General features: G+C 53.3%; 1 protein-coding gene across 1 annotated transcript in view; it reads left to right on the forward strand.

Annotated features, from left to right (window-relative positions):
* Positions 1-5,652: 5,652 nt before the first annotated feature.
* IGFBP2 (insulin like growth factor binding protein 2) overlaps positions 5,653-13,425 on the forward strand; it is a 67,563-nt gene continuing 59,790 nt past the window's right edge. Inside the window, exon 1 of the mRNA XM_040604216.1 lies at positions 5,653-6,164. Coding sequence (XP_040460150.1) covers positions 5,762-6,164 — 403 coding nt within the window. The 5' untranslated portion in view covers positions 5,653-5,761. The remainder of the gene's footprint in view (positions 6,165-13,425) is intronic.

The raw sequence follows: 13,425 nt of genomic DNA on the forward strand, positions 1-13,425 counted from the left end.
GTGCTGCCACCTTGGACTGAGGTAAAGGCTCTTCTTTCCCCTCCCTCATGTACATCTCCTTCATCCTTGCCATGTCCTTTTCCAACAGCAATTAACCCTGGTACCAGCTGAAATCAAGGGCCATCTCCACACAAATCCTCTCTGCTCTTGATTTATCATTTCTATAAGGCAAGTCACTGTGCCTGACTATCCTAGGTCAATATTTAAGCCTTTTTGCATCACCTCCTCCTGATCTGCTTCTTGGTTTTAAGCTGCTTTGTACACCTGAGACTAATAAAGGCATCTTTGAGGGATGCTTAGGGATGAGAGTAGTTTGGCTACTGGTGTGTCCAAATCCATCCATAGCCTCTGCTATGTATGTCATCTACAAGCCTGTGCTACGTACGGTAATAGCAGACCAGACAAACCCGTGGCACCCTGCGTCCCTCCCCTGCACCCTTGCTGGAGAGCAGCAGTGCCTGAGAGATGGGCCTGAAAACCACCACTGCTTTATGCCTTCCAGCTAATGGGGGGTGGTGGGGGGTGGGGGGTGTTTAGCTCTGCTAATCTCGCATCAGTGTTGGAGAAACCTAAACAAACCAGCCTGGACCACTCCAAGGCATTCATAATTAACTGGATCAAGCTCATAGATAATGAGTTTAGGGCTGCTCTAAAAACATCTCAGAGAAGGTAAATGTAAAAACAAGTGGCCTATAATTGGCCCTTCTGCTGACATCTGAACTCTGGCCAGGCTGATGCACCTGGGGAAAACAATCTGAGGGTAGAGGGGGGCCTGGGACATCAGGCAGGTTCAGACCTCTGAGCATGACCTGTGGAGCAGCAGAGCTAAGGGTGAGGATCAGAGCCGCAGGAGCTCATGGGGCACCCGCACTCCTCACACTGGAGCCAGCCAAGCTCCAGAGAGCAAGTGCTGAGGGAAGCTTGAAACATGCGTTTTGGTGCAGGGGGAGGACAAGAGGCTGAAATGTAACTAGTTGCAGGGCAAACAAAAAGCAAGTCACCACCAGGAGTGAAGGCTGGAGGGCAGGGGCAGGCAGAGTGTGCCGGGGAGCCCTGCAACAACCAGCCTAGGTGGTGCAGCTCTGCCCTCGCCTCGTGTGGAGCAGGGGGAGTGCTTGGAGCCCACTCATTAAATAATTTATTTTGCAAGCCTGCCATTTTCAGTGTGATTGCCTTGGGGAGCAGCTGGCACTGTGGGCAGGCTGGATCAAGTGGGTCCCGTAGTGCCTCCTGTAGGAGCCCTGCTCAGCTCACTCCCCATCACCCCGACTTGGTGGGCAAAACTGCTGAACTGGGGTGTCTGGAGGCGAGTGAAGTTTCACTCTCCCTGCTCCTGTGGCCTGGGGACAAGGTGGCATGGGGCTGGAGCACTGGGGAGTGTGGGGGAGATGTGGTAGGGAGCCTTTTCCCAAATGCCAGTGTAGGGAAGGAGAGCTGGGCTTGTGGGTGAGGTGGGATTTCCCTCCAAGAGTGTGTGAGGGAGCTCTGGAAAAGCGTGCTGGCCAGCAAGAGCAGGGCATCACTCGAGACCATGAACGCGCACATATCCCATGAAGAGGCTTAACATCACCGTAATTGGCTTTTAAAGCTATTTTGGTCCATTTGAGGGGGAGACAGGGTCTCCCCTGCAGATGACAGAGATCAGGGTGGAGTTTCTTCTGCCCCCACTACTGACTCACGCTGACCTTGGGCATGTCCCCCTGCCACCCCCCATGGAGGGACGGGAGCAAGGGAGGGCAGACCCCTCACTGTCCCACCCTGGTGTGCTTCGTTCTGAGTCAACGGCAATTCCCAGGTCCCAGGTCCTCAGCAAACTTTTACTCATAGCCAAAGTTTGTCAGATCTTCAGGAAGAAAGCCAGATGCTGGCCACCAAATACTGACATCAGGCCCAGCATGCATCCACACAGCCTTCCTCCTCACAGCCTTCCCTTCCTCATCACCTGCCCCTCGCCATGGCAGCTCTGGGACATGGGAGGCTTTCTCCAGCGCTCACCATAAAGCACTTTGTGTCAATCTATTGAAAAGGAGGCCTTTAAAAATAGTGAGACTGTTTTATTCTTCTTTCCTCTTCTCCCCCCCCCCCCCCCCCCCCCCCCGCCCCTTACACACTCACACTGAGCTGAAAATGGGGGAAAGAAAAACACAGGAGGACACATTGTTTTCTCCCCCCAACACCCCCACCCCGGAGCTGTAAAATACTTCTTAATCATTGGGAGCAAGAGGATCTCTGTGCTGGGCCTCCACTTTTTGTTTGTGAGTTTATTTTTCCTAATTCATCCTTGACAAAGGACAGAGCCATAAAAGAATTGACCAGCACGTCTGTGGGAAAAAACTGCCCTGAAAAGGGTCGGAGGAATACTGTAGCATTTCCAAACAATTCCAAGGACTAAAGCCTCTGTGAGATGCAGCTTCAGCTATAACTTGCCTTTCTAGGAACAAGCCTACATCTGTTTGGCAATGCCATATTTTGTAGGGTAAAATAAACCCTTGAGAACAAACAGGCCAGCTTATCCAGAGGGGTAAATGCCTGGGAACAGAGCTCACTTGTTAATCCTAAAACTGTCAGCAAAGACCCACTGGAGAAATTATAGCTGGCCACGGGCACTCAAGCTGTTTTCCCTCTGCCTCCCTGCCTCCCCCCATCCCCACAACAGCTGTAAAATCTTCTTTATTGTTCTGCTGGAGTTGGAGAACAGTGCAGAGAGGGCTGCAGGCTGAGGGCTGCAGCAGCAGGGGCAGGGGGAACGACTTGATCCATTGTGTCTGCACCGGTGCTATTGCTTCGGTGGTGGACAAAGAAAATGACAGCAATAAAAGACGGAGAACAGCCTGAGCACCTACTAAAGAGGCATATGAACAGGAAATCCTGGCTCGTTCCCACATCTGAGCTGCGTATGGTTTCTTTCCCTCCAGGATCATTATGTTTAATGTTCTCCTGCAATTCAGGCAGCTGAGCTGATGGAGCCCCTCCCCTCCCCCCCCTCCTTTCCCTTCTCTCATCGGATTTTGAGCCCTCCCTGTGGCAAAATGATTTGTGCACAAGCAGCCTACACAACGGTGCTTATAAGGAATTTGCCCCTGCCAGGAGTTATTAATGGCACCCCAGTAAATGCCCCCAGCAAAACGGGCCGCTGCAAGCATCAAGCGCGTGTTGAAAAATCGGTTTTAAATCGTCCCTTGGGGAATGACCTATTGGCCACCTAAAAAATGCAGGATTGGTTCGCTGTATAATTAAGTTCAGGCCATCTCTTGTGCTTACACATGCAGAAACCCAGATGTCAGCTTGGTACGAGTCAAAGTGCTGGGCTGCTTTTAAAGCACTAGAAGACAGACCGCGAGGGCATAACATTTGCCACTGGAAGAAAACCTACTTTGAATACTGGGAATATTTAACTGACTGCAACAGATAATTAGCCAAACCCTCTTACGCCTCCAAATATAGATTCATTAGTCATATGAAAATATCTCATTGGAACCAAATGTGAGTCATTAGTGAAGTCAATGGCAGATCATAAAAAAGGTACCGAGAGCCTCCTTCCCCCATCCCCGAGAAGTCGTGAGTGTGCGGTGAAAATAATTCTCTCCATTGTCTATTGAACATCTGCTGGCAAATCTGTTTTAAAGGGAGGCTTTTGAGGGGCTGCTTGTGTGCAGGGCTGTGCATCCCATTTTCCCACTTTGCAATTTGTGGGAGTAACGAATGTAAAGTCTGTGCTGGGCTTTTTTCTATTATTTGTTTCTTGTCTTCTTGAAGAGACTTCCTTGAGTCACTCAGGCTAAAATTCAGGTTCCGTAATACAAAAAGGAATTCTGTAATGTGAAGTGGAATAAAAATACCTTTGTTATTTGCTTCTAATTTCAGGGGAACATTTTTGTTGGCTGGGAGTTTCTGAGTCCCCAACACTCAGAGCAATGACTGCTGCAAGCAGCAATAAGCAGCAACAAGTGCTACAGTCATAGGGACCCCAAAACTAACTGGATTCCTCCAGAGGCACAATGGGGATGGTTAAAATCACCGTCCAGCTTAAGCAAGATGCAGACAAGCAATGGTGTATTTTAACAAGTAAAGCAAATGGGCAGCTCTTCCATGACAAGGTATTGGCAGTGTGGCGGGCAGCCGGAGAAAGGGACCATGCTTTATTAAACTCTGGTAAAACCTGAGTTATTGCTTGGGAAGTCCCAGGGATGGGGATGGGACTGTGCGCTTGGTCCCAGGATGCATCGCAGGGATTTCATGGAGCACGCTGAATGCCGCAGGCCATCATCCCACCCTGCGCTCGCGGATCCCACAAATAAACATGTTGTTCTATAACTCCAGGGCCGTGAGTAATCCTGTGCACAAAGTTGTGCCACACGAGTCATCATCAACAGCAGCATTTTGCATTTTTCTTAATTTGAAAAAACCAAAACCAAAACAACAAAAAAACTACAGCAGCAAATGTTAACTCTAAGTACCCCAAAGCTGACACTCCTGCTGCTGGGGGAACTCGGGCTGCCTCAGTGCCTGACTTTAGCCGTTCAACCCCACAAAGGTATTAACCAAGTTTTCCAGTTTCATAAGCTCGGTTGCATTCCCTTGGCTTTGTTGTTGTTATTTTCATTAGTCAAAAAAGTCACCTTTGTGTAACAGCCCTTGTACTTAAAATCCTCTGTGTAGCCTGGGTGTTGGGCAGAAGGGAGAGGAGTGTGTTAGGGTTTGAAATGGGTATTTCACACCAAAACCCCAAAGCCCGGAGAACTCAGCCTCTGCATCCCTGGCCACACCCCAGCTTTCGGGCACCCTGGCGAGGCAGGGGAGGCACCGAGCCCGCCGCAGCTGCAGCTGGCTTTGGTCTGGGGGTGTAAATGCCCTGTGGGGAGCCAGGCTGGAGATGTGGGCAGCCCTACGGGCACAGAGCTCTGCCACTCCAAGGGGGCTCACCCAGCCTCAGGGTCCGGTTCCCACCGAGGCAGGATGGCTCCCAGGGCCAGGTTTGGGGTGGGGAAGGGGGAGGCTGGATGGCAGGACTGTCCCTGAACCCAGGTTTTGCCCACCCCATCCCCACAGCGGGACCCAGCCTGAGATGTGGCTGCTCATGCCTGGTCTGGCACTTCTGGGGCAAGGGGTGAAAGTGGGCTCCCACCTGCCCCCAGCCCCCCTCCCGTCTCTCTCTGGTGCTGTGGAGATCACTCAGTCCGTCCGTGTCCCCCAGCACTGGCTGTCCCTGTGGGGCAGGACCCCAGCTCTTTTGTGAGGTAGGGTCTCCGACCCTCCCTGCACTCGGCGTCTCTGTGGGGCAGGCCTCACTCGTCCCCGTGGGGCAGGCTAGATTGCCCGGGTGCGGCCCCGCTCTACCCAGCGGGGCAGACCCCAGCCTCCTTGCGCGGCAGATCCATGTCCCCCGTGGGTCACACCTCGGCTCCCACTGCAACAGCCCCTCGCCCCGTGTTGGTCAGACCCCCCATTTCCTCTTCAGAGCACCCCCAGCCTCCCGTGCGGCAGCCCCAGACCTCCCGGAGTCTGATGCCCTCTCCCTTTGGGGCAGCCCCCCTTCTCCCCTCCGGGGCAGCCCCGACCCCCGCGGGGGGGGCGGGCGCGGGGGCGGCTCTAGGACCCGGCGGCGCCGCGGCGCGCCCGGCCCCGCTCCGCTCCGCGCCGCGCCGCGCCGTGCCGTGCCGTGCCGTGCCGTGCCGCGCCGTGCCGTTCGGCTCCGCGCCGCGCCGCCGGGAGGCCGAGCGGCGTGTCCACCTGCCGGCCCCCGCCGCCCGTCAGTCCCGCCATGGCGCTCGGCGCGGTCGGTCACGGCGGCGCGGCGCGGGCCGCCTGGCCGCGGCTGCTGGTGGCGGCGGCGGCGGCGGCGCTGGCGCTGGCGGGGCCGGCGCTGCCCGAGGTGCTGTTCCGCTGCCCGCCCTGCACGGCGGAGCGCCTGGCCGCCTGCCCCCCGGCCGCCCGCCCGCCCTGCCCCGAGCTGGTGCGGGAGCCGGGCTGCGGCTGCTGCCCGGTGTGCGCCCGCCTGGAGGCCGAGGCGTGCGGTGTCTACACGCCGCGCTGCGCCGCCGGCTTGCGCTGCTACCCCGACCCCGGCGCCGAGCTGCCCCTGCAAGCCCTGGTGCAGGGGCAGGGCACCTGCGCCCGCCGCCGCGACACGGCCGAGTACGGCGCCAGCGCCGAGCGCCCCGCAGGTGAGAGCGCCCGGCACCGGGGAGCGCGGGCCGGGCGGGGGGCACGCGCAGCCGCGCGCGGAGGACGGGGCAGCGCGCGCCCTGCGAGCGAGGGAGCGGACGCCGCGCACCGGGAGCGGGCGGCGGCGCCGGGGTGCTGGGCACCGGGCACTGCGCGCCGCGCTCCGGGCACCGGGGACCCTCTGCATTGCGCACCGGGCGTGCGGCACTGGCACCGGGCACCGCGCTCCCGGGACCGAGCGCCGGGGCAGCGGAGCGCCGGCACGTCCCGGGGACAAAAGGGTCCTGAAGGGTGGCCTAAAGGGGGTGCCGCCGGGGCAGAGGGACCCCTCGAGAGGGCAGGGAAGGGGCATTCCGGCGGGAAGGGAGGGAGAGGGCGTCCGGGGAGGGACAGAGGGGGGCAGGAATGAGAGGGGCGCTGGAGGGGGGGAGGAAGGACCGTGAGCGCATCCCTGGGCGTGAGGGGAAAATGGGGTATTTGGGGGGTACATCTGCCCCGGGGGTCGGAGGGGTTTCCTGCTGGCACGGGGCAGGAAGCCCAGGGGTGGGGTGTCACAGGGGGAATGCAGGGACTGTCCGGGGCCGGGGCAGGGCAGGGTGGAGGTTGGGGTCTCGTAGAGAAGAAAACCCACGGGGGAAGCTCAGGGTGAAGTTTGGGGGGGATGCAGCTGAAGGGAGGGGGAGCTCTTCGGGGAGCAGAGGGAGGTGGGGGTTCGCATTTGGGTTTGGCGCCGGACTGAAATTACCCCGGAGGGTGACGGATGCCCCAAAGACACGGGGAGAGGCGGTGTGGGAGGACCGTGTGCTGCCTGGTGGGAAGGGGGTGGCTGGGGGACTGCGGGGGCCCTGCTGTGCCGGGAGCCCGCTCCCTGTGGCCGCCTTCCCGGCAGAGCCCGCCCTGGAGTTGGGGTGGCCGCTGCCGGCTGCCGTGGGGGTCCTGGCCCCCTCTGGTCCCCCTGGTCCAGGCACTGGGTCCTGGGGGAAGAGGAGAGTCCCCCGAGGGCACAGCCCCGAGGACGGGGATGCCAACAGGCTCCTGACCTGTTGCTGCGCCTGCTGTGGGAGGCAGCGCTCCAGGGGGTGCCGATACAGCAGAGCTTGGTTTATTGATGCCTCCTCTCCCTTGCGATCCGCCGCAAGCTCTTTCCCTTTTCGTGGCATGTTGAAAATTGCCGAATCAGGTCTGGGAGTAGAAACCAGCACTTTCTCCTTTGAAATCACCCCTCCTTGGCTCCTGCCTCGTTGCTGGTTTTGCTTCCTTGGCTATGACTGGGGCTCTGACCCTGTTTGCATAACTAGTTCAGCAGCACGACTTTGAATTCCCTCCCTTCCCTCTTGTTGAGGCTTTATTTAAAAGCGCTCTGAACCGGGCTGTACCTCTTGGCTTCACTCACCGAGAAGGATGCGAGTGCAGCTGGGTACCTGCGCATGCTGCTACACTTGAGGGGGAGAGATGGAGAGAGGGGAGCGAAATAAAAACAGCAGCAGGGAAAACTTCAGACGTTGCAAGATGCTGCTTCTGTGCACCCAGGCTGCCATGCTGTGGTCCCCACTCCTGCCCCCCTCCTTTGCCCAGCTGCGAAGGGCTGTGGAGAGCCGGGAGTCTGGAGAACACGTTGATGTGAAATCTTGCTTGACTACGGAATATGGGTGTCAAGGGAATGAATTTTACACTCTCCAGAAGAAGCCAAGGGCGTTCAGATTTAAGGAATCTGGCGCTGACTTCCAGGCTTATGCTTTTACAAGAAGTTGGGGGGGGGGGGGACGGGACATGGAGAGCATTGCAGTGATGGGCTGAAAGGTGATTTTCTGAATTAATGCTGCTTTTATGGACTTCATCTCAGAATTATGTTACTTCACTGGGTATTTTGCTTGATTTTATTATCTTTATTCCTTTAACAATGGATGTTATTTATTTGACTGTATCTCTGTGTGTGATACACACACACATAAATAGCAAGTTTAAGAACATTTTAATGTATTAGGTGCTCTGTAATGTCCATAGGGGGTGAATAATAATACTAACACAACCTTAACGAGCGTGATGTGAAACATGCAGCTGGAATATTCACAGTTGAGCATGTCTTGGCAGAGGAGCTTGGACATCCAGAAAAGGGTTTGCTGTCTTCAGATTACAAAACTTTTAACAGGTTGTTGTACCCATTAGAAAAAACAAAACAAAACAAATCAAAACACCAAAGCAACCGAACCCACAACAAAAACAAAATCCAAATCTGCCAGCTTTGCTTGATACTCTTCTGTTCAGACTCACATCCTCGCTTCCATCTGTAGGGTGCCTGCAAAACATGTACGAGGGAGAGTTTGCTTTTCTTTTAAAGCAGTGACAGGGAAAGCAGTCTGGCACCCAAAAGAGCAGGGATTGGAATTTGCTTTCAAATGCTGATGTTGAGCTAGTTTCAAGAGTGCCCGAGAGCAGTTTTTTGCCTGCAAAAGGCAGGTGTTGAGGCTTTTTTTTTTTTTTTAAATGTGCTTAAAGGTATTTGCCCATTTTCCCCTTTCCAACTTGAAAAGGCTCTTTTGGCTAATTCAGGACTGGAATGCAGAGCTCGTGCTATTTCTGAATTAAGAGGTTGGCAATTTTTTTTGTCCCTGATGAGAGGCAGAAGGATTGCCCAAATGAAACAAGGAATAAAACTCTGCAAATTCTCCTGCTGTGGCTCCAGCATTGTTTAGTCTTCCACATAGGTCTGTAAAGCCAATCCTGAAATGGTTGTAGATGGAAAGTAACATAAACCACCATGTAGCTAGGAAGCAGGGGATGTTGCTCATTGCACAAGAGGCTTTTGGGTATTTTGAAGATGTTGGGAATGTTGGAACAAAATAGCAGCAGTCTGTGGAAATCAGTCTGAGAACTTCTACCCCCTCCCCGGGGAGAGGAGTGCAGGAACTCCCACCGGTGGTGGGAGCGAGGTGGAGGCTCAGCACCTCCAGGGATCAGGGCCTCTGAAATAGTTTTGATGCCACTGGACCACGCTCCTTTACAGTTTATTTCAGGTCATTGTGTAACAAGCTTTACGTACTGCTGGCTGGAACTGCCTGAACTGGGGACAGAGGGTTGTTACTGTGCATGCAGAGCTCGCAGAGTTCATGCCAATCTCGAGTGTGTTTATTCTTTCAGCCCCTCAGCGAGACTGGCATGCTGTTTTGCAGATGGACTAAATGATGTGCCCGAGGTCGACCAGGACACAGGGAGCAGGGTGAGGGATGTCTGTGCATGGTGTTAGCAGTCTGCATCCTGGCAGATAATGTCCCAGTCCCTGAGAGCCATCTTCTCTCCAAGCAGATCTGAATGGGTCCTGGAGACACAGTGTGCTTTGAGAGGTGTTGAAACATCAGGTACCGTTGGGGTCTCTCAACCTCTCCAGTCTCAGCTGGAGGGTGGGGATGCTGCCTTCTGCTGTGGCTATCATGAACTGGAATTGGGGGCCTTGCATGGTCTTGTCCAGCTCTCAGCTGCAATGTCCTTCTCCCTTCCTTCTGCTGGGTTTACTCTAACCTTGTGTCAGAGTAGGCTGGTTCAGGAGCTAATCCTGCAGAAAGCCAGCCCCAGGAAACAAGTCAACGGTTTTCTGTCAGATCATTGACCTGAACTGGCTCAGAGTGCAGCAGGGTGCCGGTGCTGTTCCAAGGTGGGAACTTATGCTAGGAGGTGGAGCAGAGCAGACCTTAGCGGTCAGCAAATGTCCTAAATTGTCTTGCCCAAATTATGAGCATAGCTGAAGAACATCTATTTTCTCCTAATGGAGACAAGGTCCTTGGAATAAAACTTGTTCCACTCTGAAAAAAAGGTTCCTGAGCGACTGTTCAGAGCTGACCAGTTAAGGGAATTTTTTTCCCTTTTGCCAGTGCAGTTCAGTTGGGTTTGTAGTATTGTTTTATTTTGTTGTTGAGATATTTGTGCTAATTCAGTGGTATCTGCCTCAGAACCCACTGCTGGCTATTAAGTCCTGCCTTGGAATCTCACTTCTTTATTAAAACAAATGTGGTTTTTTTTTTAATTCCTTGCCAGTGCAAAGTAACCTTTCCAAATGGAAAGAGAGCTGTGCAAAGAATGTGGCTCCAGGCAAACTTGAACTTGCAGGGCTGGGGTTGCCTCATTCACCTGGTCAGGGATTCCGCTTTGAACTCCCATGATAAAAAAACAGCGTCAAAATAGTTAACTGTTAAAAACACAGCTTGCTTTAGCATCCAACTAAAATCCTTATTTGGGTAGCCCCAAATGCCACACATCCTTCCTTATGGGTCAAATGTCAAAACCTCCATTTCCCCTTGGCAGGCAGCTGCTAAAAGACAGTTTAATGTATTGCTGCAAAACACAGAAGACTCTGAGGTTGGAGGTAGCATAATATAAGTGGAATTTTAACAGCAACTTGAAAACCATGCCAGTAATGCTATGAGTGCATTTTTCATGTCCACTGAATTGCCAGGAAGACTTCTGCTTTTCTCCTGCTTTTGTAAGGAAATAAAGCATCCATCATGATCTGCATGTGCATGCGTGTATCTGTCCTTCTGCCCCCACAACTTCTGACCCTGTCAGTCAAGTTGACCAGATCTAACAGAGCAGTTAACGTTCTGAAGGGGCTGTGTGGCTAAAAAGTGGGCGAAGGGTAGAGGAGAGCCAGGCTATGAGTGTCCCCCTTGTCCTGTGTGAGATGCCTTTTGAGGCAAAAGCACACGACCAAGAGGGAGGTTATTTACAAGTGCTGCAACCAGGCATTCAGCCTGGCTTACGGAAGCTTGGACATTGCTAGGCACCAGCGGAGCCAACGGCAAGAACCAGATCCACAGGAGTGTGTTTATAGGTCCACGGCCACTGCAGCGGCTCTGCCCAGGATAAACTGAATGTCTGCAGAGCTCCTTGCCTTGGAAGAAATTATTAAAAGTGAAATGCAATTAATAATAATAACAGCTCTAAGGATGATATGTGAGTGAAAAAACCACACAGCTCATCTGTCCTCACTGCCTCTGGGGCTCTGCCAGTAGGTGGGCCAGGTCTCCAAGCAATTTTGCGGCAGCTGTGTCGGGTTAAGAGCTAACCTGGTCGGGCCCTGGGCTGGCTGTCGTCTTTAACTGTTGAGACAATAAATAGCACCTTGTGGAGCAGCTTCTTGAAAATAATGCTACCCCCTGCCCCAGTCCCACTAGTGTCTGCTGTGGTGGGGTTGATGGTGGTGTGAAAATGGTGGTTTGGAGGGAGGGGGAAGCTTGGGAAGATTTCAACGCTCTGGCCCAAAGGAGAAATGTGTTTTCATGCCGTCCCTTGGCAAATGATCCGTTTCCTTCTTGCCCTTCGCAGTTGTTTCCTTTCCTCTGGGTTTCAGGCTCATACTCGCTGAGCATGGTATTTGTCAAGCGAACAGCAAGAAGCCCTGTCTGTGAGAAAGTCCATCTCGTTTGTTTTATCCACATCCAGGAATTGAGCCGAGGTAAACAATTCAGGAGGCAAAACAGTGAAAACTGGAATGTGAGAGGTATGTTTGTGTATGGCTCTGTACGAGACCTGGCTGCAGCGTTAGTTGAGGTTAATTTATCTGCCCGATGGGCAGCTGTTGCTATTACCTACAAATGCAACTGGATTTGTGAAGCCAGGGTTTCATCCCAGTGGCCAGCAGCACTTCTGGACCTGCTTTTCCTGGTTGCGTGTTCAGCACCAAGGAGTTAGGAGAAAGAGCTGTTTCCCTGGTGACTTTTGGACTGGGCAATTCCAGCTTTCTGAGCATTGTTTTATCTGCCTTCCCCCCTGGTGCTGATTCCTGCAGGGAGGATCTTTTGCTCTAGGCAGACAGAGTAAGAGGAAGGCTAAGGTAAAATGCAAAGATGCTTTTAAAGCATTTCTGTTACCAGAGGAGGGCTGAGCTTTGTGGTGGTTTCCAGGTGTAAGAATTCCTGGTTTCTTTTCTTGAATCAGGATAAAATTTATAATTTTGATCCAGTGGCTGCTTAGCAGACCCCTTCCATATCAGAGGGTGCCAAGCTGTTGCCATTGCATGCGCTTCACTATTGCTTTCACCCTTCTTCAGCCCTGGCTCCTCCTTGGGGAGGTGCTGCCTGAATGAGTGTGCGTGTGACTGCTTTTGAGGGTGTCCTTTAGCAGCGCATACCGAACACAGTGGACTTGGCTTTCCCTTGTCCTTGCTGACTGTTTGCATTTGCCAGAAGAGGCAGGTTTGGCCTCGGTGGAAGAGTGAGCGAGGCTTTACCTGATGGCATTAGCCTTGTGGGGAAAGCTGTGTTAGTGCCCTGTGTCTGTCTGGGGGAGGGAGTTGCGTTGTCTCCCTTTGCTGTGTACACGCAACAGCATGCTGCCTCATGGGTGCTGAGTGTGCTATGGGGTTTGGAGACTAACCATGGTGCCTGGGCCTGGTGTGGACTTCAGAGAGAAGGAAAAATCCTTGCTGGGGGTCCTGATGCGCAGCTTATTCTTAGCTGTGTTTCATCCCTGCTGAGCTGATTTCGTGGCAGTTACGCCCAACTCCCCCCCCCCCCCGCCATCCTGGCGTAGATCCTTGTGCTCCATCATACAGGTCTTGGTCTTTGTCTGGACCCTGAGTGAGCCGTGATAGGGAGTTAACCCAGCGAGACCTTCACTTTTCTGGAAGCATGAGTTTTCTGCCAGTTTAGCAGATTGCAAGTCCAGTCTTACTATCATTTCCACAAAGATAAACTACCTTCAGCAGACTGAGTCTGACTGAAACATCTTTGCCTACTTTCAGCAGTCATTGCCAGCAAGCTGGGAGGTGTTTCTCATTCACGAACTGGCCAAGCATGACCTCATTAAACGTGCGAGTTGACACCTAATTATGAGGGAACGTGATGGGGTGGCTCTCCTAGGCAAAGGCCTAAGAGAAAGGGGTTTGTGCAATTATCAGAGCTTTGCTGCAGCCCAGCATTTGACAGCTTGTTGTAACTGCGTTATTGATTGTCTTCTGTTCAGCGTTCTGCCCTACACGTAATTTAGCTGGATACCCGTGGGAAGATAAAAGTCTCTTGCTGCATCAGCTTATGGTAGAAATACATTTTTTTAGAAAGGAAAGGGTCAGTAATCTCTTGCCTTTTACAGACCAGAATACTGGGGAACATCAGGTCACTTTTATAAGCCTTAAACTATCCTTTGACATTGCAGCTTTTATTCTGAAGAAAGCTGCACTGTGCCTCTTGGCTGGTAAGGGAACAAGTTCACTGCCTGGTGCTCCTGTAGTCAAAGATCCCATTAATTCTGCCGGCCGCAAGGAACGATTTC

Source organism: Falco naumanni, chromosome 8 (genome assembly GCF_017639655.2).
Source record: "Falco naumanni isolate bFalNau1 chromosome 8, bFalNau1.pat, whole genome shotgun sequence".
Lineage (NCBI taxonomy): Eukaryota > Metazoa > Chordata > Aves > Falconiformes > Falconidae > Falco > Falco naumanni.